This window comes from Rhinolophus sinicus, chromosome X (genome assembly GCF_036562045.2).
Source record: "Rhinolophus sinicus isolate RSC01 chromosome X, ASM3656204v1, whole genome shotgun sequence".
NCBI lineage: Eukaryota > Metazoa > Chordata > Mammalia > Chiroptera > Rhinolophidae > Rhinolophus > Rhinolophus sinicus.
This window is the reverse complement of record NC_133768.1, coordinates 47,157,631-47,184,734: the sequence shown is the minus strand read 5'-3', so window position 1 is coordinate 47,184,734 and position 27,104 is coordinate 47,157,631. Positions and strand designations below refer to the sequence as shown.

Genomic DNA, 27,104 nt, shown 5'->3' with positions numbered 1-27,104 from the left:
TTATCACTGTGAGGGGTGTAAATGTCTATTATGTTGCTTTGTACACCTGAAGCTAATAAATTTTGCTTTTAATACTAGCAATTGTTTGATGTTAACTTTAGTGGTGATCATTTGTAATACACCGTGTTTCCCCGAAAATAAGACCTAACTAGAAAATAAGCCCTGGCACGAATTTTCAGGATGACATCCCCTGAACATAAGCCCTAATGCGTCTTTTGGAGCAAACCTTAATATAAGAACCAGTCTTATTTTCGGGGAAACACGGTATTTAATATTTGCAGAATTAACATCACAAGACACTGGCTTTTAATGAATTTCAAGAAAGTTAAAATGATTTTAATTTTTCTTTGTTCCCTTTTCCAATATATTCCTGCATATTACCTTTTACCCTCAGGTAGCAGAAGTTTATATTTACATGTAAGCCTCTGCCTTCAGTAACCACTTTAGGTTTTAAAAGTGCAGACACTTAATTTTTACTAAGTAAACATTAGCCTGATTTTAAGTTTAAATCAATATTCAAATCCATACACTATTTTAAGGCATGCAAAAGTGAAGCACATCAAATGACAACGTACAGAATGGGAGAAAATATTTGCAAATCGTATATCTGATAAGTGATTAATATCCAGAATATATAAAGAACTCCTACAACTTAACAAAAAAACACCCAAACAATCCAATGATAAAACAGGGAAAGAAATTCAGTAAATATTTCTCCAGAGAATATATACGAATGGCCAATAAGCACATGAAAAGATGCTGTAAATCATCACTAGTTATTAGGAAAATACAAAGCAAAACCATGAGATGCACTTCACACCTGATAGGATGGCTACTGTTAAAAAAATACAAAAAAGGGAAAACAAGTGTTGGTATGGATGTGGAGAAAGAGAACGCTGGTACATTCATTGCTTTTGGGAATGTAAAATGGTGCAGCTGTTTTGGAAAAAGCAGTATGGGAGTTTTTCAAATAGTTAAATGTAGAATTGCCATATGCTACAGCAATTCCACTTCTAGGTATGTATTCCAAATAATTGAAAGCAGGAACTCAAACAGATACATGCACACTCATGTTTATATAACAGCATTATTCATAATAGCTAAAAAGGTAAGAGAAATCTTAAGTGTCTATCAATGGATGAATATGAGGTCTGACAATTAAGTTCGCAAACTTATTGCAACGATGCTTCTAACTTTTTTTGATATCAGGGATTATTCATTATGAATTTGTACCAACTGGACAGTTAACCAAATTTACTATTTCGAAGTGCTGAAAAGGCTGCATGTAAAAGTTAGACAACCTGAATTTTTTGCCAGTAATTCATGGCTCTTGCATCACGACAATGCACCAGCTCACACGGCACTGTCTGGGAGGGAGTTTTTAGCCAGTAAACAAATAACTGTATTGGAACACCCTCCCTACTCACCTGATCTGGCCCCCAATGACTTCTTTCTTTACCTGAAGATAAAGGAAATATTGAAAGGAAGACATTTTGATGACATTCAGGACATCAAGAGTAATACGATGACAGTTCTGATGGCCATTCCAGAAAATGAGTTCCAAAATTGCTGTGAAGGGTGGACTAGGCACTGGCATCGGTGCATAGCTTCCCAAGGGGTGTACTTCAAAGGTGACCGCAGTGATATTCAACAGTGAGGTATGTTGCACTTTTTCTAGGATGAGTTTGCCAACAATTTTAATTGTCAGACCTCAAAGATGAACAAAATATGGTATACATACATGCAATAAAATATTCAGTCTTTAAAAGAAAGGAAAATCTGACACGTTACAACATGAATGAATCCTAAAGACATCATGCTAAGTGGATAAGCCAGACAGAAAAGACAAATACTGTATAAAACCACTTAGAGTAGTCAGATTCATAGAGGTGGAAGGTAGAATGGAGGTTCCACGGGCTGGGAGAGGAGGGAATGCATAATTATTTTTAATAGGTACAGAGTTTCTCTTTCCATTTTGGATGATGAAAAAGTTTTAGAAATGACGAATAGTGGTGGTTGTACAACATTGTAATTATACCTAATGCCACTGAATTCTAGTCTTGTAAATGGAGAGCAGTAATATGCTTTTATCTCTCAAAAAATGCATGTGTCCATGTACCACCCTTTATAGAATGATTCAGTGGATATGGAATAGGGCACAAGTATACACATTTTTATATGCCGTACCCTCCAGGTGCTTTTGATGTACCTTCAACTTCAGAACCACTGCTCTAAATGATGCTCAACATCACTGGCCATCAGGGGAATGGAAGTCAAATCTACAACAAGATAACACTTCATCACTCACTAGGATGGCTATAATACCAAAAATAGAAAATAAGAAGTGGTGAGGATGCAGAGGAATTGGAACCCTTGTGTGCTGCTACTTTAGAATGTCAAACGGTGTAACTGATGTGGAACACAATTTGACAGTTTCTTGAATGGTTAAATATAGAGATACCATATGATCTAGTAGTTATACTCCTAGGTATATACCCAATAGAAATGAAAACATGCTTTCACACAAAGATTTGTACACCAATGTTCATGGCAGTATTATTCATGATGAGCAAGACCTAGAAAGAACCCATATGTTCAACTGGTGAATGGGTAAACAAATGTAGTATATACATGTAGAATATTATTCTTCAATCAAAAGGAAAGAATTGCTGATACATGCTACAATATGGATCAACCTAGAAAACATGTGCTACGTTAAAGAAGCCAGTCACAAATGACTACATGTTATATGATTCCATATATATGAAGTATCCAGAGTAGACAAATTTATACAGAGAAAGTACATCACTAGTTTCCTAAGACTATAGGAGGAATAAGGAAATTGGGGGATGATGGCTTAGGGGTGCAGGGTTTCTTTTGGGGGTGATAAAATGGTTTCATAACTAGATTTTGGTCATGGTTATATACAACTCTATGAATATACTAAAAGCCACTGAATTGTATACTCTAAACCAGGGGTGTCCAAACTGCAGCCCACGGGCCAACTGTGGCCCATGATCCATTGTTAATTGGCCTGCAGCAAATTCCAAAAATATATTTAGTCTACTTAAATAAACCAGGTGAGGCAATACGTAATTCACCTCGAGTGAGTGGCCTGGCTGTTTGTGTATTTTACTGCATATGGCCCTTGGTGAAAAACGTTGAAAAAAGTTTGGACACCCCTGCTCTAAACAGTAAATTGTGTGATGTGGATTATATCTCAATAAAAGTTAGGAATAAAACTCAGTGGCTTACTTTTTTTTTCAGTTTTAGGTGACAAAACAATGTAATAGTTAGACATTTACACCCCTCACAAAGTGATAACCTCTGTCCCCCAATCTGCTACCTCTCTGACATTGTATATAGCTATTACAATTCCATTGACTCTATTCCCTACATTGTACTTCACCTCCTGTGACCATATATATATATGTTAAATAATAGTTTGACATTCATTATTATTCATCGTCAGCTTCAGGTATACAGCGCAGTGGTCAGGCATCTACACTGTCTATGACGTGGTCTCCCTAATAAGGCAAGTATCCATCGGATACACTACAAAATCTTTACAACATTATTCATTATATTCCCCAAACGGTCTTTCCTATCCCCGTGGCAATCTTGTGGTTACCAATTTATGCTTTCTAATCCCTTCACCTTCTCGCTCATCCCCACCCCCCTCCCATCTAGCAACCCTCAGTTTTTCTCTATATCTCTGAGACTGTTTCTGATTAGTTTGTTCATTTATTCTATTCTTTAGATTCCACGTATAAGTGAGATTATATGGTATTTGTCTTTCTTCGTCTGACTTATTTCACTTAGCATAATGTTCTCTAGGTCCATCTATATCGCTGCAAATGGTAAGATTTTATTCTTCTTTATGGCCGAGTAATGCTCCATTATATAAATGTAAGTGGCTTACTTCTTTTATCTACAGTTTTGTTCAGTTATTTTCCAGCCAGCTGTTCATTCTTTATGATTTCCTGTATCTTGCATGTATCTTAAAGATTGTCTTTAACATTTCTTTAAACTTAGTAAATAGTTATTGTCTGTGTAATCATCCACTTTCTGAAATCCTTATATGAGGTTTGAAAATTAAGTTTGCGAACTCATCCCAGAAAAAGGGCTACATACTTCATTGCTGAATATCACTATGGTCACCTTCAAAGTACTCCCCTTGGGAAGCTATGCACCGATGCCAGCGCCTAGTCCACCCTTCAGAGCAATTTTGGAACTTTTTCTGGAACAGCCATCAGAGCTGTCGTCATATTACTCTTGATGTCCCGAATGTCATCAAAATGTCTTCCTTTCAATATTTCCTTTGTCTTCAGGTAAAGAAAGAAGTCATTGGGGGCCAGATCAGGTGAGTAGGGAAGGTGTTCTAATACAGGTATTTGTTTACTGGCTAAAAACTCCCTCCCAGACAGTGCCGTGTGAGCTGGTGCATTGTCGTGATGCAAGAGCCATGAACTGTCCAAAAGTTTAGGTCGTTTTCGTTTAACTTTTTCATGCAGCCTTTTTAGCACTTCCAAATACTAAAATTGGTTAACTGTTTGTTTAGTTGGTATAAATTCATAATGAATAATCACTCTGATATCAAAAAAGGTTAACAACATTGTTTTGACTATTGATTTGGACTGACGGAACTTTTCTGGTTGTGGAAAATTGGCTGACTTCCATTGTGCACTTTGTCACTTTGTTTCAGGGTCATATTTGTTCACCCATGTTTCATCCCCAGTGATAACACAGCACATAACATTGTCTTGCCTCTCCCAAAGTTCTTGGCAATCTTTGACTCGCCTTTGCTTTTGTTCGGTGAGTTCCTTTGGGACCATTTTTGCACACACCTTTCTCATACCACGATTTTCAGTTGATTGTCCTGTTTTTCTATGGACGTTTACTTTGTCTGCTGCACTTCTCACTGTCAGCCGATGATTTTGATGCATGGTTCAATGAAATTTTGCAGTGTTTTCATCAGATCTGCTCGTTACTGGCCGCTCTGACCTCTTCATCAGTGATACATTCTCTCCCGTCAGAAAAACTTCTAATCCATTTGTACACTGCCTTTTTCTTCATGACATTATCCCCATAAACTTGGACTAAAATGTCCCTTATTTCCCTTCCACTCTTTTAACACGAAATTTAATGTTTGTTTATTGCTCTAATTCAAGTTTAGACATCTCACGACAGTACAGAAAAACACAACAACAATGAATGCCACTCAGCAAGACATCGCCACGTGTCGACAAGAACAGTTGTGAGACACTGATATACCAAGGTTATGAAAACTACCAATCTGTTTGTACAGTGCTGCCAATGTAAGCACACGGTGGCTTGTTCTGTAACTTAGTTGTCAGACCTCATATGTCTCTTCACCTCTGTCGCATTTCTGTTAGTTTTCAAGCATACCACATTGTTTCTCTGTGTTTAAGCAATTTTTGGCCACAAGTTCCTAATGTTCCTTGTAGTATTATATATGGGATTTCTTTAAGGTGTAGGATAAAAATTGGGTACTCCAAAAAGGATTAACAGTTGTTTCTGCTAGCGTTCTCGGGGTACTACTTAGTCTAGGATCCCTCTGTACTACAGTCTGTGATTACGGCTTTTAAAACTCAAGTCAGATTAATTGACTGTATAAGCGAGGGTTTGTTTCTGCATTCTCCATTCTGTTGCATTGATAAGTTTCTGTGTTTTTTGCCAGTATTGTAGTGTTTTGATTATTGTAGCTTTGTAATATAGTTTGAAATCAGGGAATATGATACCTCCAGCTTTGTTGTTCCTTCTCAAGGTTGCTTTGGCTATTCGGGGTCTTTTGTGGTTCCATATAAATTTTACAATGATTTGTTCTAGTACTAAGGACAGTGCCATTGGTGTTTTGATAGGGATTGCATTGAATCTGTATATTGCTTTGAAACTATGGACATTTTAGTGATATTAATCCTTCCAATCCATGAGCTCGGTATATAGCCTTCAATTTATTTGTGTCCTCTTCAATTTCTTGAGAGCTTGTTTGGAAGATCTAGCAGGGGAGCTACTCATATACCCTTGACCAAAGAATGGCCCTCTCCTCCATTGGGGAAGGCCGTTCTCTTTGACCCAGCACACAGCTTCGGGATGGACACGAATGGAGTGGTGAGGGAGGAAAGGGCACCCACCTGGCCGGCCAGATCAGCCAAATCAGCCCTGGCAATCCATGATGTGACAGATGTCGCAGCCAGATCGCCCTCACATCCTCCTCTTCAATTTGTTTTTCAGTGTCTTATAGTTTTCTGAGTATAGGTCTTTCTCCTTGTTTGTTAAATTTATTCCTAGGTATTTTATTCTTTTGTGATGCAGTTGTAAATGGGGTTATTTTGTTAATTTGTCCTTATGATTGTTGGTTATTAGCATATAGGAATACAACAGATTTGTTTATTAATTTTACATGGTCAATTAATCTATAAAAAAGAGTTAAGAATAGACAATGGGGAAATGACAGTGTCTTCAAAAGCAGTGAAAACTGGACTGGTACATGTAAAAAATGAAACTGGATCATTTATACCATATACAAAAATAAGTTTAAAGTGGATCAAAGACTTAAATGTAATATCTGAAACCATAAAACTCCTAGAAGAAAACACAGGCACCAAACCCTTTGAAATTGGTCTTAGCAATATCTTTTTGGATATGTCTCCTTGGGCAAGGGCAACAAAAACAGAAATAAACTAATGAGTCTACATCAAACTAAAAAGCTTCTACACAGCCAAGGAAACTGTCAACAAAATGAATAGACAACCTACTGAATGGGATAAGATATTTGGAAATGACATATTTGATAAGGGGTTATTGGCCAAAATATGTAAGGAACTCATACAACTCAACATCAGAAAAAACAATGTCTAATTAAAAACTGAACAGAGTACGTGGATAGACATTTCTCCAAAGAAATGTTAGACTTACAGATAGCCAACAGACATGAGAAGATGCTCAACCTCACTGATCATCAGGTAAATGTAAATCAAAACCACAGTGAGGTACCACCTCACACCTGTCAAAATAGCTCTCATACAAAATTTCAACAAATAACGTGTGTTGGAGAAGATGTGGAAAAAAGGAAACCCCTGTGGGTTTTTGATGGGTTTGTAAATTGGTGCAGTCACTATTATGTAAAACAGCATGAAGTTTCTTTCGAAAATTAAAAATAGAACTGTAATATAACCCAGCAACTCCACTTCTGGGTATTCATCCAAAGAAATCCAAAACACTAATTTGAAAAGGTATATGCACCCCTATGTTCATTGCATCATTATTTACAATAGCAAAGATATGGAAGCAATCTTGGTGTCTATCAATAGATGAATGGATAAAGAACATGTTGTGTATGTATATATATATCTGAATATTATTCAGCAATAAAAAAAGAATGAAATCTTGCTGTTTGCGACATGGATAGATCTAGAGTGTGTTATACTAAGTTAAATAAGTCACAGAGAATGACAGATACCATATGATTTCACCCATGTGGAATGTAAAAAACAATATAAAATAGAAACAAACATAGATACAGAGAAAATTTTGATGGTTGCCAGAGGGTAGGGGCTTCGGTGGTGGGTAGAAAAGTTGAAGGGGAATAAGTGGTACAAACTTCAGTTAGAAAATAAATAAGCTGTGTGGGTGTAGTGTACAGCACAAGGAACATAGTCAATAATATGGTAATTTTCATGGTAGCAGAGGACCACTGGATTTATCATGGAGATCGCATTGTAAGGTATGTACATTTATGTTGAATCACTATGTTGTACACCTGAAACTAATATTCTAACTATACTTGAATAAAAAATTAAAAAAACAAACTTAATAGGAATTTGGACTAGTGATACACTGTTTGATGATGTGAAATGGGGACTCTGTGCTACTTAAAATATTCCTTTGTTTGTTCTGCTTTTTGCTAAATACAATAAGCATACCCCAGAGGATGTTAACCAGTTTTAGTGGTCTATGCATGATAGTTTAAGGATGGTAGTTTTTATGTGAAATTGCTGTACTGTGTGGTGAATTAGAGGCGGATGTAGCTTTAGATTTGAACAGGTTTTTTTTTAAACTTTATTTCAGTGTGTTTTTCCAGGACCCATCAGCTCCAAGTCAAGTAGTTGTTTCAATTCAGTTGTGGAGGGCACAGCTCACAGTGGCCCATGTCTGGATCAAACCGGCAACCCTCTTGTTAAAAGCACCACACTCTAACCAACTGAGCTATCTGGCCGCCCTATACTTGAACAGTTTTAACAGCATGTGTTTAGACATTAAAACTAAGCCATTTGCTTAAAGTCAGCTTTATAGGGTCTGCACTGATGTGTTGTGGCAGTGAAATAACTAATACCAATGAGATACTCTTCCACTTATTGTTCATTATGTGTAGAATTCTTCTGAGCACGTCTTGGTAGGAGTGTTATTGCTTGGAATTTCACGCTTTCCTAAGTCTTTGTTAGGCTTAAAAATGTTTTTGATTCCTAACAGTTAACCCTTAAGGAGCATTAGAGCATAGAAAATCAGATTTCTGAGATATAGTACAAAGGAATTATTTCATTACTAAGGATTTTCTGATAAACTTTGTGTGGAAATCCTAGAAGTTGTTTTCAAATTCTTAGTGGCTAGTCCACCCCCAAGGTCCTCTTGATTAACCCTTTTTAGTCATTTGCGTGGAAGTTTCTTTGTAATGATTTTCAGGAGTTAGGGAAACTATGAAAGTTATTTTAACTATAGCCGTGGTACATTACTATGATCATCCCCAATTCCTTGTTTGTCATCGACTCAATAATCATCAAAATACTCCAGTGATACTGGTTGTTTTTAATAGTGTAATTGTAATTTGCAAAGGGTCTAAGGGAATTTGAATATACAAAGGTTTTAGTCTTATATTTTTAGAAAGTTTGCTTTAGCTCTACAGTCTCATCCCTAAATAACCTCAGAGGACACAAAGCAGTGTGGTAGATTGAATAATGGCCACCAAAGGGTGCCAGGTCCTAGTTCCTGGAACCTCTAAGTGTTACCTTGTAAGAAAAAGGGATTTTTGCAAAGGTAAGATTAAACTGAGTATCTTGAGATGGGATTGTCCAGGTGGGTCCAAATTCCAATTGCAGGTGTCTTTGTAGGATAGAGGCAGAGGGAGATTTAATACAGAAGAGGAGGCAGTGTGACCACAGAGACAGAGATTCGAGTGATGTGGCCATAAGAGAGGCAATGAACAAATTTTTTCCTGGAGCTTCCACAGGACATGTGACTCTATGGACACTTTGGTTTTGTCTCAGTGTTATTGATTTCAGACTTGTGATCTCCCAAGCTGTGAAGGTGTACATTTTTGTTGTCTTAAGATTTCTGGTTGTTGTGATTTGTTATGGCAGCCCTAGGAAACTAATTCAAGCAGCAAGTTTTCCCTGAACATTCTTTTCACTTATGCTCTATTTATAGCACAGCAGTTATCCAAGAAATTTCTTAGAAAGTTTAGACTTCTGTGCCTGATCACAGATACAGGGAATCTGAATTTCTAGAAATCATATCCAAGGACTTGTATCTTTACCAGACTATCCTGTTGATTCTGATGTGCACCAGTTTTGATAAAACATTTCACTGGGATGCTGTAAAAAAATTTCCACAAATTTGATGGTTTAGTACAACACAAATTTATTCTCTTATGGTTTGGGGGTCAGAGGTTCAAGGTGAATTTTAATGGACTAAAGTCAGCAGGGCTGATGTCTCCTGAACACTCTAGGAAATGAAAATGTTTCCTTACCTTTTTCAACTCTGGTGGCGGCCTGTATTCTCCACGTTCAAAGTGCATCATTCCAGTCTCTGTTTATGTCATCATATCACCTGTGATTCTCACTTCTGTGTCCCTCTTCTAAGGACCATTGTGGTTGCATTAAATGCACTGCTGATGATCTAGGATGGTCGTCTTCACTTTAGGGTCCTCATCTTGATTGTAACTGCAAATTGCCTTTTGCCATGTAGAATAACATTCATGGGTGCCTGGAATTAAGACGTGAATGTATTTGGTGAACCATTATTCAGTATATTATAGAACTCATGGTAACATCTCATGTAGAAACCATGAGTGTAAATTAAGTTCAATAACAAATTGTCATTCTTAATTCATTATGTTGTTTTTGTGATAGTTTTTCCAAATAAACCCATTTGAAATCAAAACATTTTTTTAAAAAACAATGATTCAATAATAATTTTCAATGGTCTTTTGATTAGAGGACAGGTTTCTGTGGATATTCATTTGGATGGTTTATTAGCATATCCTTTTTATGTGGTTCCTATTCCCCACAAAGAATATCAGTTCTGATAAGTCAGTAGTGTAGGTGGAGGAACCTGCAATTTTTTTCTCTGTAAAGATTTCCTTCCTTTTTCTACCTTAGCCAGTTGGCCTAAAAGTTTTGTGAAAATTATATGTAATATTTGTAATATGTAGAACAGTAGTTCCCTCCCCCCAAAAAAAATCTCACAAAAATTGACTTCAGTTTTTCTTAGAATAAAATGGTAGTTTTTAGCTTACCTTGTTTGAAATATCTTTTCTTTACATTAATTTTAAAAACACATAAGGCTTTCAATAATAGAACAGCTAGGCAGAAGATCAACAAGGAAATAGAAGACTTGAAAAATAAAGGAAATGAACTAGACCTAGCAGGTAGCTATAGAACATTCCACCCAACAGCAGCAGAATGCACATTACTCTCAAGTGCACATGGAGCACTTTTCAAAATAGATCATATTTTAGACTATAAAACAAGCCTCAATTAGTATAAAAGGATAAAGTCATGCAAAATATTTTCTTTAACCACACTAGATTGAAAACACAAACCAATAACTGAAGGAAAGTTGGAAAATTAACAAATATGTGTAAATGACAGGCTCCTAAAGAATCAGTGGGTCAAAGAAGAAACCACAAGGAAAATTAGAAAATATTTAGAGATAAAAACAAAAGCACAAGGTACTAAAATATGGGATGCAGGTAAAGCAATGCTTAAAGGGAAATTTATAGCTGTAAATGCATGTTAAAATAGAGGAAATTCTCAATCTTATAATCTAACTTTCTACCTTAAGAAACTAAAATAAGAGCAAACTCAATGCAAAGCAAGTAGAAGGAAGTAAATAATAAAGGCAAGAGCAAAAGTACATATAAAAGAAAAAAAAGAAAAAGTGGAGAAAATCATTGAAACCATAAGTTGGTTCTTTGAAGAGATCAACATAATTGATAACTCTTTAGCTGTACTTACAAAGTAATAGAGGAGATGCACATAACTAAAATAAAAAATTAAATAGCAACAGTACTGAACGTAACAGAAATAAAAGAATTATAAGGGAATGCCATGAAGAGTTGTATATCAAGAAATTAGATACCTTGTCTTGGCCACCATAGATAAAGCTGCAGTGAACATCAGAGCACATATATCTTTACAGATAAATATTTTCAGATTTTTTGGGTCCTTCGATAGATGACTGGATAAAGATGTGGTATGTATATACAATAGAATACTATTCTGCCCTAAGGAAAGATGAAATACTGCCATTTTCAACAACATTGTTGGATCTGGAGATTATTATGCTAAGCAAACTAAATAAGAAAAGTTGAGAACCATAAGATTTTATTAATATGTGGGATATAAAACTGAAAACAACAAAGGGACAAGGCAAACAAGGGATGAAACAAAAACACAGACACAGACAAAAGTTTGGTGGTTACCAGAGGGTAAGAGTGGCGGGGGGTGGTAGATGAGGGTAAAGGGGATCAAATATATGGTGATGGAAAGAGAACTGACTCTGGTGAACACACAATGTGATATATAGATGATGTATTACAGAATTGTACACCTGAAACCTATGTAACTTTACTAACCATTGTTACCCCAATAAACTTTAATTTAAAAAAAAGAAATTAGATACCTCATTTTCACAGCAGCGATTTCTGTCATCCACAGTGGAAATGCCTCTAATCATGCAAAATAATCAGTACTGCATTTTTATTTGGCATTTCACATCATTACTAAATTTTCTTGTCACTAATGGAGGAAAGAGTTACTAATTATCAGTGAATTTACATCTTTTAAAACTGGACAGAATAAAACATGTTACTTAAAATTCAAAAAAAAACCACACACATTTAAAAAAAATCTTAATTAGCTGTGTTATTTTGCATTTTACCCACTTGATAATTTTATCATATTAATGAAATGTGAAGTTATTTCAATTTTCATTTAACTTTCATAGAACAATATAATTTTGTTGAAATTACTCTGGGCAGAAGAAATCTAATGATTTCAACGTGAAAAACATAATTTTTAGAAGTACGTCTCTAAGAATAGTTGAAATGAGTTGCTAAAGGAGTATGCAGAAAGAAGCTTTATCTAAAACAGGAGTTTGTAATCTAGGGTCTGTGGATAGAATTTCAGGGGTATATGAGCCTAAATAAGAAAAATTATGTATTAATATTCACTAACCTCCAAGAAAATTGTAGCATTTTTTCTAATTATTTCTATATGTTGTTGTTAATGATATCTCAAAATTGTATACCTTTATCAATACTTCAGAATTTCAGGTAATTGTTAGACTTGCTGCTATATATTTTTTTATTTAATGCATTAATAAAGTACACATATTACTATATCACATTTGTTTTTTAAATATTTTGATAATTTCTGTATAATTGGTTTCTTTTTTAATCCTATTTATTTTATGTGGTCCGAAACATTATTCTGAGAAAGAGTGTCTGTAAGCTTCTCTACACTGCCAAAGGAGTTCATGGAACACATAAAGTTAAAACCCATAGTTTAGAAACACCTACGTTGAAATAGAAAATTCTTATGTCTTTAACTGTTTTTCTTTTGATCAGGTGTAGGTAATAGCAGTGAAGGTGGAAGAGGAAAAGCGGGTGCAAAACTTTTTCAAGATTTTCAGATGTTAAGTAGAATCTGGACTCATCCTTGGTGTTTGCAGCTGGACTACATTAGCAAAGAAAATAAGGTAAATCAAGTAACCTAAAATTGATTAACAGGTACCTGTTGGAGGCAGAATAGTAACTTAGGAAAAAGGGTGGTCTATATAGACTTACGGCCTTTTGCTGTGATACAGTAACTCAGCCTGTTTTATTCCAGTTAATTTCTGTATGTTTGAATGCATTATGGTTATGAAAGGAGCATTCGATGTTAATTTTAACATCTTTTATAACCATAGTAAAATGATCAAAACTAAGGAATTAACGTTGTCAGTACTATTAACTAAACAGCAGACTTTAATTGGATTTCATCAGTTTTTGTACTTACATCTTTTTTCTTTTTTATGATCAATCCAAGACCTCACAATGCATTTAGTAGTTATATCTGTCATGTTTCCTATATTTTTCTAATTCATGATAGATAGTTCCTTAGTTCTTCCTCATCTCATGACAATTAACTTATACTTGAAGAAATAAACATCATTATAATTTCCAATATAAGTTGAAAATAAACTATTAAAACATTCATCATTTTTTTTCTCTAGGGATATTTTGATGAAGACAGTATGGATGAATTTATAGCTTCAGATTCCGATGAAACCTCCATGAGTTTAAGCTCCGATGATTATGCAAAGTAAATTGAATGCTTTTGTGCCCTTTGTTGACACGTTAAAAATCCCTACTTGCTTATTGTCCTGATAATTGGCACTTGTATCTTTACTATGCTTTTCTAATAATTTGAATTTGTTCTTTCTTTAGAAAGAAGAAAACTAAGGGGAAAAAGGGGAAAAAAGGGAGTAGCTCAAGTGGAAGTGGCAGTGACAATGATGTTGAAGTTATTAAAGTCTGGAATTCAAGATCTCGAGGAGGTGGTGAAGGAAATGTGGACGAAACAGGAAACAATCCCTCAGTTTCTATAAAACTGGAAGAAAGTAAGTAATGAATGTTGCCTTTATCACGGAACATTGATTAGAAAATATGGCATTATCATGTCACTACCTTTTTTCAATTATTAATTCTCTTGTTGGCTCAAAGGAGTATCTTTCCTCAATTAGTAAGTATCTAGGATAATCAGGTATAGACATAATAACAAGAAATATATAATGAATGTTTAATTATAAGTAAGCATTGTGCCCTCTGGTATTTAAGAGGAAAGGAAAAAAGAAAAAAGTAATGTTTATTTACATGTGTACAACTAAGCTGTGTATTATTTTCACTCAATGTGTTAGCTAACTTAATTCGCGAGCAGCTTTGCAGTGTTGTTGATATCTTTATTTTTATAAATGATTGGTAGAAGTGGGATTCGGCCCTAGATACATCCAATCTCTAAGCCACCATGATAGTTTCACTTAACTATTTATAAATACCTGGAAGCATTTCAGGGAATCAAGTATGATTGTAATTAATTTTGTATAGTGAAATTAGTTTTAATGGTTTAGTCTTTTTCCTTTGTAATTGTTCATTGTTGTTCAATAATTTATCATTGTTGTCGACTTTAGGTCTCCCATCTTTCATGTATAGTCTGTGTCACCTCTTTGCTTTCTCTTTCTTTCTGTTGTGCATGAGTGTACACACAGTGAAAGTTTTTGATTGAACTGCCCAGTGGCTAAATTTGTGTTTATCTGTATCTACTTTTGAAAAATTAGTGTTGAGGCTCTGTATCTTCCCAGTACAGCCTGGTTGGGTATCTAGGAATTTGGTTTCTAAATATCTGAATATTTGAAATAGGAAACCAAAGATCTAAAGAGAGGACAGTGTAAATAGCTGTACATTTTTGGCATTTGGGAGTCATGGAGCAAAGCAGTTGACTGTGAAGAGAAGAGAGATATGGAGATGTGGGTGCCAATTAGGCAAATGATCCTGTACTCAAGGTTGGCTGGTCCCAGGCCTGCAATTGAACTACTTTGGCAATTCATTGATAAACATTTCTCTCTCCATTACCTCCTTGGAATAGACAGATGGCAGCCTAACCACCGACCCTGGCTTACTTCCCTAAGAAATTAGGAGAATAGTAAAAATTAAACTACAGAATTTCTCTCCTTTTCTCCTGCTACCCTATAAAGGCAGTTTATTAATGTTCATTTTCCAATTAGAGTTAAATAATATATTTTTCTAAGAATAGTAAAGGAATGGTTATAGTTTTTTTTTTTTTTTTTTTTTTTTAAGATTTTTATTATTGGGGAAGGGGAACAGGACATTATTGGGGAACAGTGTGTAGTTCCAGGACTGTTTTTTTCCAAGTCAAGTTGTTGTCCTTTCAATCTTAGTTGTGCAGGGTGCCGTTCAGCTTCAAGTTGTTGTCCTTTCAGTCTTAGTTGTGGAGGGCGCGACTCAGCTCCAGCTCCAGTTGCTGTTGCTAGTTGCAGGGGCGCAGCCCACCATCCCTTGCGGGAGTCTAACCGGCAACCTTGTGGTTGAGAGGATGCGCTCCAACCAACTGAGCCATCGGGAGCTCAGCGGCAGCTCACCTCAAGGTGCCGAGTTCAATCTTAGTTGCAGGGGGCAGAGCCCACCATCCCTTGCGGGAGTCAAGGAGTTGAACTGGCAACCTTGTGGTTGAGAGCCCACTGGCCCATGTGGGAATCGAACCGGCAGCCTTCAGAGTTAGGAGCACAGAGCTCCAACTGCCTGAGCCACCAGGCCAGCCCAGGAATGGTTATAGTTTAATTTTAGGTAATGTGAAGCTCCTGTTATCTCCTTCATTGCCCTCCCAACCTACCTTTTTACTTAAAATTTTCCTCAATCTCTCATCTCATAATTAGAAATAAATAGCTTAGAGTTTGTGTTCCTGGGAATGATTTTCTTAAAACATTCTTTTTGAAATTTTTTTTCTCATAGCTTATGGTTTTTTTTTTCTCATAGGTTATGGTTCAGAGAAGAGAGAGAGTAGATTTATCAGAATGACTCATCCTGTGCTGTAAATGGGTTACATAAATGTATGCTAAGATATTGATCCCTTCATCACTTGGAAGTACAAGTGGGGTCTGAGGTATCGGAGTCACCTCCAGATAATGGAGTGACCTCTTCCATTTTTGCTGGTGTTGCGTATGAGTGTTACTGCTTTCCGTCCGTATATGCCATAATGTGAAAAAGCTTGGAAAGAGTTGGGGCAGAGAGTAGGTGGCTACATGTTATAAGCTTAAAAGCAACCAGGGAAGGCTGTGGTTTCCAAATGACAAACTGACTACTTGTCTAGGGTCTTTGTTTCATTTTAGCCATGTGTAGTCAAATAGAAGTGATTCACATATGGATATATTTTATATTTTTGCAACTGTGTACATGTATAGTTTACCGGAAATATTTTTTTTAGAACAAATAGATGATAAAAATCTAATTTTGTTCTATAGATTTAGATTAATTCCATATAAAGCTGAGTGGATCATAGTATATGAACATACTCGTACATAGCTGGTACTGTAATTTTTAAAAAAATTACTGTCTTATACCATGTTTCCCCGAAAATAAGACCTGGCCAGACTATCAGCTCTAATGCGTCTTTTGGAGCAAAAATTAATATAAGACCCAGTCTTATTTTACTATAATGTAAGACCAAGTCTTGTAATATAATATAATGTAATATAATATAAAATACTGGGTCTTATATTAATTTTTGCTCCAAAAGACGCATTAGAGCTGATGGTCCGGCCAGGTCTTATTTTTGGGGAAACACGATAATAAATGTAAAAAAACCTGAATAGGAAGTATTAAAGGGCCAAAATGTTGTACCTAGGATACGAAATGGATATTACTGTAATTTGCCATGTATAACACGCACCCATGTTTTTGGCTCAAAACTTTCAGGGGGAAAAAATCTTTTGTTTTAATTTTTTTTTTAATTTTATTTTATTAAATTTATTGGGGTGACAATTGTTAGTAAAATTACATAGATTTCAGGTGTACAATTCTGTATTACATCATCTATAAATCCCATTGTGTGTTCATCACCCAGAGTCAGTTCTCCTTCCATCACCATATATTCGATCCCCCTGTTTTAATTTTTTAACTCAAATTTTTATTTGTTTATATTTAGGTACTTGTTTTTTGTATTATAAAAGAATTTTAGTGTTTTTTAAACATATTATGGTACAAGAAATTTTATTTAACAAATAATTACAAAACACAAGAACAGATACAAGGTACAAGAAATTTTATGTACTGGTAACAAATTTACAATATTTACGCATTATAGAAGGCCAAGAACTCTTCATTGTTGGAAGTTCATCATAAGTTCAACAAAACCGATTATCGTATTCCAGTATATTATTTTGCATACGGATATCGTTATTGATTTCTAGAGTTACATTTTTAACTCATAAGCATAAATAAAAGAATTAAAAACATCTACATAGACACGGAATTAGTACTACCCATGTATGATGCACATCCTTATTTTTCCCTCACCAGTTTCGGCAAAAAAGTATGGATTATACATGGCAAAATACGGGAAATAAGTAGCTGGCTATACTTGAGCTATAATATGATTTTCACTGCATGTTTTAGTTTTACTTCAAAGAGTTTCTGTTTAATTCCTTTGCAGTAGCTTTCTGAATTTTCTAAGAAGCAGAGTCCTGAATAGGTCATTTAAATATACCTTACAGCATCCCCATTTCTGTGTTTTAGTATTTTATTAGGACAGTTATGTGATATGAAAATGACTATATAAACTACTTCAAAATATTCAATTGTTATTTCAGTATTTTTAGAGTAAGCTTTATCGATGAGCATTTACATTTTAAAATGTGTGTAATTAATTGTACGATACCATCTTTTATGATAGAATTTTTGTATATGATGAAGGCCCATAATATCGCTAGTATACTATATTTGTTCATTCAAATATTTATTGCGTGCTTACTATGTGACAAACACTGTTATAGAAGCTTGTGTTATATCTGAACAAAATGCACTCATGGAGCTTACCATTCTACTAGTATTACTGTTTATCCACATAATATTTTAATGATATGCTACCTTTCTTTTTAAACTACAGTATATCTTGCTATAAATATGGTAAATATATATTTAGATGTTTCAAGAAGTTAGGGATAAAGGTGTTGCTTTCTCTTTGTATTTTCTGTTTTTTTTGTTTGATATGATTTTCTTTTTTTCTTGTGTGTTTATGCCTTTACCTTACAAGCATTTCGTGGTATCCAGAGTGAATATTAGGGAGTGGCTTTGATTAATTAATTAATCAATTCACTGTTCCTTCTCTCTCTCTCTCTCTCTCTCTCTCTCTCTCTCTCTCTCTCACATACACACACACACACAAACAGCACAAATTTATAACAGAAGTAATGATTAATCCATGAGAATGATGAAATAATATTCAGCATAAAATATCTATTAGTTTTAATTACATATTCAGAATATTTATTAATTGGAGTAGCCCATATATTTCTGGGTCACTTTTTAATTTTTTAGACATTACTGTAAGGTATTGTGATTACATCCAATAGGATCAAAACTAGAATGGAATCTGTTGCATTTGCACAGAAATTGTTGCCCGTTGTAAGCTTTGGTTTGAGACTTCTTATCTAGCTGTCACATTTTTACTAACTTTCTGCTACATTTCTTTATTGCTGACGTTCTCACCTTAGGTAAATTACTGTTAGTAAATTTGGATAACCAATGTGTGGAACTGCAGAATTCCCCATAGGTACTGCTCATGTGCAAGTTGACTTATTGTAGGAAGGAGATTAGTCAATATTTGCTTGAGGGCCGGCCCGGTGGCTCAGGCGGTTAGAGCTCCATGCTCCTAACTCCGAAGGCTGCCAGTTCGATTCCCACATGGCCCAGTGGGCTCTCAACCACAAGGTTGCCGGTTCAATTTCTCGAGTCCCGCAAGGGATGGTGGGCTCCGCCCCCTGCAACTAAAATTGAACACGACACCTTGAGCTGAGCTGCCTCCTGAATGGCTCAGTTGGTTGGAGTGTGTCCTCTCAACCACAAGGTTGCCGGTTCGACTCTCGCAAGGGATGGTGGGCTGTACCCCCTGCAACTAGAAAACGGCAACTGGACCTGGAGAGCCGAGCTGCACCCTCCACAACTAAGACTGAAAGGAGAACAACTTGACTTGGAAAAAAAAAAAAGCCTGGAAGTACACACTGTTCCCCAATAAAATCCTGTTCCCCTTCCCCAATGAAATCTTTAAAAAAAGAAAAAAAAAGAAAAAAACTACCTACTTAAAAGTTGTAGTGAGGACTAAAAGAACAGTAAATATCAAGTACTTAGAATAGCACCTGACCAGTAGTAAGTATGCAATACATTAAAAAATATATATATTTGCTTGATTAGCTATATGGCAGGGGTCCCTAAGACCACCACTAGTTTCGGTGATTCACAGGACTCAGCACATAGTCATATTCACGACTGGTTTATTACAATGAAAGAGTGCAAAGCAAAATCAGCAAAGGGAAAAGGTAAATGGGGTGAAGTCCAGAGGAAACCAGGCGTAACCTTCCAAAATTCATGTCCCGGTGGAGTCACACGGGATATGCTAATTTCTCCAGCAACAAGTTATGACAACATATGTGAAGTGTCATCTACCAGAGAATGTCAATAGAGACTAAGTGCCAAAAGTTTTTATTGGAGACTGGTGACACAGGCACTGTCTGCCTGGCTCTTACCAAATCCCAGACTCCCAGAAAGAAAATAGGTGTTCAGAATAGACCACATTGTTTGTACAAACAATCTAGGCGCAATGAGCCACTCTTATCTCGGAAAGTTTTATATCAGTACAGGGAACTATTTACCATTTAAGTCCCCAGACAACAGCTAAGGGTCAGCCTTGCAAGGAGGCTTTTCTTAGGTGAAATTTTAGTTGACTTGTGAAGGATAGTAAAGCATGAATAGAAGTTTGCCAGGCAAAGAGGAGAAGAAAATAATACAAGACATTGAAGGAAAGGTAGGGAATTTTGTAAATATGTGAAATGTTTAGGCAGTAGTTCATTGTGATTTGAATATAAATGTATAATCAGCTCTCTAAAAAGTAATGGAAATAACTAGGACCCAGACACAAGAAGAGGGAGCTGATAATGTAAATAGTACGTTCAAAAAAAGTGTGCTGTGGAATCCCTGGGGATATGCTAATCTTGAGACTAGCAGTTTTGGTTTTCACCTATCCAGGGATTGGACGCAAGGCCTTGAAACATTTATAAAGTGGAGAGTTCTTAGAACCCAATTTAAAACTGAGTCTCATTAAAGGGTACATACTCTGTGGAAGAGTAGGATAGAAAAAAAATGTTTCAATCTTTTAATCCAGGGAAATGACAAAAAAAGTTTATCTGTTTCACCTTGGGCTCTGGGATGAGAAAAATAATTTCCTCGGATTCATAATCATGGGACTTCCCTCACATAGTTTATGGTTTGAATTTACATTACTTACGTAGTCTAAAAATCTCAAGCTGAAATATTAATCTCAAAAGTAATTCTGGATTGGTGATCCCCTGGAGCACCTGGAAGAAGCAGATGCACAGTCAGTGGAGATAAATGACCTCAACTCACACTACTCAGGATTCTCCCATATGGTATTACAGCTATACTGCAAGTGAAATGATAATTAAAAATTACAGAATACCTGAGGAAACAATTAACCTTAGGAAAAGTTAGCAACAAAATAAGTTAGCAGTCAACTTGATGAAAGTTAATACACAAAACAAATGGCATGATTAGATTCTCGAGAACTTCAGATAATAGAACTGTTTGATGACTATAAAATAAGTATGTTTAAAGTGATATTTTTTAAAGATTAAAAGTATAACTTTATGCCAGACAGTTTAAAACTTAGATGAAGTAGACAACATTCTAGAAAAACATAACAGTATTGAGTCTTCATTGTAGTTATTTCATAGTGGACACAAATTAGAAATAACTTACATGGCTGTGAACATGAGAACTAATAAATAATGGTATATTTATGCAGTGAAATACTACCTGACAGAATATTGAATAAGTCTTACTTTGAGTGAAAAATGAAAAACTACACTGAGTTAAAAGTTAAGTTGTAGAATGATACACATAGTATGGTATATATAGTACATCCTCACTTAATGTTGTTGATACGTTCTGCAACTTCAAGTGAAATGATGTATAACGGAACCAGTTTTACCATAGCTTAATTTATATAAACAAGAATTAAGTTTCTATAGCATCTCATCAATGTTATAACAAAACAACTGAACAAAACGACATTATTCGATGGCCTGCTATAGTTTAATAACATGAAAGGTAATGTACAGTTTAGGGATACACATGTGGTGAACATATAATAATATACACAGAATAGTAAATATGGAATTTAGGTTTTCATTTGTTTTTTTATAATTAAAGTTTATTGGGGTGACAATTGTTAGTAAAGTTACATAGATTTCAGGTGTACAATTCTGTATTACATCATCTATAAATCCCATTGTGTGCTCACCACCCAGAGTCAGTTCTCCTTCCATCACCATATATTTGATCCCCTTTACCCTCATCTACCACCCCCGTGCCCCCTTACCCTCCGGTAGGAATTTAGGTTTTTAGTTACTTGTCAAAGAAGGGAGAGAAAGAAAAAATGTGACTGGGTATGGTCACATATTAGGCTTCAACTACATCAGAAGCAGATTTAACAACTGTTAGAATTTGATAAAGGTGGGATGTGGGAACACAGGTGTTCATTATATTCTATATATGTTTCTGGATATGTAAAATATTTTTCAAAAATGCATAAAAATTTTAAATAATTTTCATTAAAAGGCAATTGAGAAAAGGTACTAAAACATGTAGAACCTGTATATTCCTTATTTTGAATTGAACTGTTTATGTTTAGATCTTTAATGGATTATTTTGTGACACTTTCTTCTTACACCTTTTATAGTAAAGGTTTGTAGTAAAAATAAGAACAAAATGATTTAGTATGATATGGTGATTCTTGGATCAATACTTGTTTGAGTTTTCCAGAATTCTAGTAGCACAGTCAAATGTTTCCTGTCCCTGCCCCTAAGATCTTTTCTCTCTTCATCTCTGAGTCAGTCAGTCTCCCCTCCATTCTTCCTTCTCTTGCTTCCTCTCTCTGTCTCTGTTTGAGTCTCTTTCTTTCCTAGTCCCTGTTTCTTGGGATGTGTTTTGGGGGTTATATTCTTTCAGGGCCTCTGTCTCTTAGTGTCTTTGTCTTTCTGAGCCCCCTACCTCATGTATTTCTCTAGTCTAAAGCTCTCTCTCTCCTAGAGTGGTTGTTTTTCTCTCTGAGCGTGTGCGTGTGTGTGTTTCATTCCCCTCTCCCAAATCCCTATCAGTTTCTTTCTCACTCTCTCCCTGGGTTGATCTATATCAGTTTCTCTTGGTCTTTTTCTTAATCCCTCTCTTGGGGTCTTTGAGTTTCTTTCCTTATTTGCCTCCTTATTTATGTTTCATATATTTTATTTAGGTAAAGCTGCTTCCTCTTCTAATCCAAGCAGTCCAGCTCCAGATTGGTACAAAGATTTTGTTACAGATGCTGATGCTGAGATTTTAGAACATTCTGGCAAAATGGTACTTCTTTTTGAAATTCTTCGAATGGCAGAGGAAATTGGGGATAAAGTGTAAGTTCTTTCCTATTTTTGTTAAATGAAACTTTTAATAACCTTTCTATTGTTTAAACAATTTATCTGAAGAAATCTGTTTACTTCCTTTCTAAAGATGTCATTAATTTGGTTAGTGTAGTGATAGACATCTATCTTCCTTCTAAGCCACTAGTTTTGAGTGTATAGTCTGATTATTTTTTCAGTTCTGATTTTCCCTTCTGGCTATTGCACCTTGAACTTATTTCCTTTAGCCATGCCTCTGGTTAATGTCTATATTTTACCATCTTCAAAACCATTTTTCAATCTATGCAGCGTGGCTTCTACCCTGTCACTTGACTGAGTTTTTTTCCCCCAAAGTCACATCTCTTTAGACTTTATTTTATGTTCTCTTTTTATCATATCTCCTTTGTTTTTAGATCTTATTTGTTTTACTTCTTGCTTTTATTCTCCCATTTCCTTCCCTGCATCCCTACCCCCCAATCTCATCCTTCAAAATACTATTCAAAAAACATGCTTTTAAAGTTTTGAACCAGGCTTATTGTTTAGGCTGTTATAAGGTCCCAACATCTGATCACAGCATATTTTAAAAATATATCTGTGATGCTTTTAATAACGATTTAACATAAGACTGAAAAAAAAAAAGATAGTCATCTTTGGCATTAGTCAAAGATGACTCCCAGGCTTCCAGCCTAAGTGGCTGGTGGATTATGGTGTTATTTTATGAAAATGGACAAGATTAGGGGAGAACTAAGTTTAGTAGAGATAGTACAGACTCTTGCTCTGGATACATTAAGTTTAAGAGGCCTATTAGATATCCATGAGAGATGTCAAGTAGAAAGTGGATATTTGAGTTCAATGTTTCTGGAAAGGTAAGGAGAGATTATTGCTCTAGACATGCTCATGCTTTTTTTCTACTATCAACTTTTGTAGTTTAAAATTAATTTTTATTTGGGTACCATACAACAATTTTAAGTATGTAGAAGGGATTTTAGTAATCTTTTAATTTCCTAAACAGTGCAAGAATCTCTTCTACCATGCTCATCATAAATATTGTCCTAGCCTCTAGGATGGAATATTTGCCATCTTATAAGGCTACCTATAGTTGAATAGTTCAAATTGTTGGAAAATGTATCCTCATGTTTAGTTTATACACTATCCATATAGCTATTTCCCCTCGTCTAAAATAGAATATATCTACTGCTTTTTAAATTTACACTCTTATTAATGATCATTTTTTGTTATAAACCCAACTGATAGATGTTATCAGTGTTAACACTATAATACTATGCACTTCCAAAATTGTGATTACTACTATTCTTTATCTGTCCAGCGTTTCATTATGGAAAATTTTAAACGTAATAAAAAGCAGAAAGAATTTTATAGTGAATACCAAGATATATATACCTGTCACCTAGAATTAATACTACATTCCATATTTTATTGTATTTTCTTCATTATGTATCTATTTATCTGTCCATCCCTCCATCCATCTTATTTTCCTGATGCCTATCAAAGTAGGTTACAGATATCACTACTATAATTTCAGTTGTCTCCTTCTCTTTTTTTTTTATTTTTTAAATTTATTGGGGTGACAATTGTTAGTAAAATTACATAGATTTCAGGTGTACAATTCTGTACAGTTGTGTCCTTCTCAAATAATGGTGGGTGTGTCTCTCTTGTCATTTTTAGCTTTTGCTCTCAGTTCATTGATCTGTTGTTTGTATGGCTTAATTTCAGTCCTGACCACATGGTTTTGAATATACTTCAGTTTTTTAGCATCCATCTCAAAATATGGTTGCACTAGACAGAGCACTTCAGCTGAGTTCTTATTAACACAGAGTTATAGTGAGGCTGGTTCTTGTTTATTCTGGATGCTGTATATCCATTCATGCAATCCAATAAAGAGGTTTTCCAAGTATGGGGAAGGAAGAAATTTTCCTCTACCCTTCTAGGTTCTTTCTGATGGTCTAATAGTTAAGTCAGCATGAGACAGACTAACACGAGAAAGCAACCAAATTTAATTACATATGTACGAATGGGAACCCCACAGATGTGAGAGAATCAGAGACCCCACATACACAAGAGGTTCTGAGGTAGAAAGGTAATCTTGAGCTAAACAATGAGGTGAAATGCCCTGAGGCTTCAGAGGGGAGGAGGACAACACACAGGATAAGAGCAGGTGTTCAGTAAGTAGAAGTTTGCCCTGCCCTGTAGATAGGTAATAAAAAGTTATTTCTGATAAAAGTTTCTCTTGAGCCTCCAGGATCTCAGTTACCTTCAGTTCAAAATAATAAACATGCCAAAGTTGCACATCTTGGAGAGGCCTGTTCTGAACCCCTTTACAGCATCTAAGTTCATATTGAACTTGTGGCCAATTAAACACTTACTTTTTTTTTTTTTTAAAGAACTATTGTTAAATCAGATTTCCCTATTCTCTATTTGTTCAGTTGATCTTTTGACCCAAATTGAAACTTGATATTTTCACAGGGTGAGAGATAAATTAATTTTTATGATTTTAGCCAGTGATATGCTGGCTAAAACTGACTCTCCGAATGAATGAATAGGTGAATGAATGAATGATATACACGTATATGTATATACTGGGGGTGCCACAAAATGTATACAAGTGGACACTGGTCAACGTTGCTCAAGCAGTAGTTCGCTGTAATCAGAAGTATCTGGATGCTGATGGTGACCTCTTTGAGCACCTCTTGTAACTGCAGAAGTCAAATGTGACTTTGTATTCATCTTTTGTTAGTGGTATATATTGAATATTGATTTTAATACAGTTTTCCTTTCTTAAAATGTGCATACATTTTTTTGGCACCCCTCTGTATATTGTAGAGAAAGCAAAGAAGCAAGAAAGGAAAGTCCTGATTTGTAATATTTACTGATTTCCATGGTATAAATGCTCCTACTATGTCCAACTCAAGCTACCAACATTATGTCAGAGGTGGGAAGAGATGTTAACAATCCACTTTCCTGTTTCAAGCTAGTTACAGCCAACTCTAATACACCACTGGTTTCAGCCCAGCCCTCCTGATTAATTTGTTTTCTGTCATTTGAATATTAAATTTTGATTGAATCTTTTTTTCCAGATTTTTGATATGTGTGAATTTGATAAGTATTGCCTTTATTTTTTCACATGGGTCATTTATAAAATAGATAAAGCCAAAATAGTTTATATAAGTATGAAAATGATTACTAATCAGGACAGTAATTCTTCATGTTATCTGCAACTAGAAAAGGTTAACAGAGATAACCATTAGTTTATAGCAACTTCGTCCTAAAAGCATTACCTTTCTCATATTGAGACTATCTGAGCTCAGTGGTTCCCAGAACCAGCCTTAATGCTAATTGACTCAAGTCAACCTTTTTCTGGAATAATAGCCCAAATTCCAAATTAATTCCAATTAAATAATTAATGTTTCTAAGAATTTTAATTTTCCCAGTTATGGGAACTGTCAAAAACTTATTTTGTAGTTTAGAAAGAATTGATTCAGTAAAGTTTTTGATTCTGGAAAAGATAATCAATCTACTGCGGGATCAAGGCATAGCTCCTAGTCGTTGGTGCTGACTGCCAGGAGTCAATTCATTTCCTTACCAGTATTCTAGGAGTACCAGCTGGTAGACAGTACCCCACAGTGCAGAGTTCAGGAAGCCATACAATAGTCAGTGCATATGTTAACTCTCAACAGCTGTTTCATAGCTTCAGGTCTTTTTAGTTCTAAATTTAAAGACATCTAGCAGTGAGGGGTGAAGGATCTTCTGGAGTGATAAGCACCTCTCTCTCCTACATTATAGCTTTCAGAATCAAAACAAAAAATATGCTTGCTTACGGGTGTCTAGTTCCTTGTGTCTTGTTCCTACTTTATTTGCTTATAGAAGGGAGAGAATGAATTCTCCTATATTTTTTCTAGATTCTTTCTCACTTCCAGGGTGTAATTATATCCACTTCTCACCAATTGGATAGATTACAGTAGTGGTTTTCAAACTGTTTCTCAGAAGCCGTGTAAGCTGATGACCTAGAGCATAGGGTGAGGAGCCATTAGCACTTTTCCTTCTCCCCCATTACCCAAAACATCTTGCTTTTATATTATGTTTTATTTTAACACCACATCAGACTTTATATGAACAAATAGTTTTAATGAGTATAAAGTTAGAGAACTACTGAGATACAGAATCAAGAATTTGGAGACATATTTGAAATGGAATAGCAAAGCATTTCACAATGTGTACAATCTAAAATTCCTCGAATACTTTTAGTAGGATGGTTTTTTTCTCATAGTCTCTAAACAATGTGTTTTGCAGAGTAAAAGTTTTTAATTTTGATGTCCAGTTTATCAACTTTTTTTTTCATAGATTATATACTTTTGTTGTCATGTCTAAGAATTGTTGGTGTAACCCCAAGTTATGAAGATATTATTTTTTGTGGTCTTCTAAACATTCTGTAGTTTTAGAGTTTACGTTTAGATTTATTCTCCATTTGAATTAATTTTTGTATAAAGTATGAGGTTTAGGCCAATGTTCTTTTTTTTTTTAAATATGGATGTCTAGTTTTGCTAAGACCATTGTTGAAAAGACTGTCCTTT

At 35.2% G+C, this 27,104-nt stretch overlaps 1 protein-coding gene across 14 annotated transcripts in view; it reads left to right on the top strand.

The window, feature by feature from the left end:
* The window catches only part of ATRX (ATRX chromatin remodeler), a 251,139-nt gene that overhangs the window by 154,482 nt on the left and 69,553 nt on the right, over window positions 1–27,104 (top strand). For all 14 annotated transcript variants that reach the window (XM_019716363.2, XM_074323977.1, XM_074323981.1 and 11 more), the window contains 4 exons: window positions 12,869–12,999; window positions 13,516–13,604; window positions 13,730–13,902; window positions 22,377–22,530. In XM_019716363.2, the coding sequence (XP_019571922.2) occupies window positions 12,869–12,999; window positions 13,516–13,604; window positions 13,730–13,902; window positions 22,377–22,530 (547 nt within the window). The remainder of the gene's footprint in view (window positions 1–12,868; window positions 13,000–13,515; window positions 13,605–13,729; window positions 13,903–22,376; window positions 22,531–27,104) is intronic.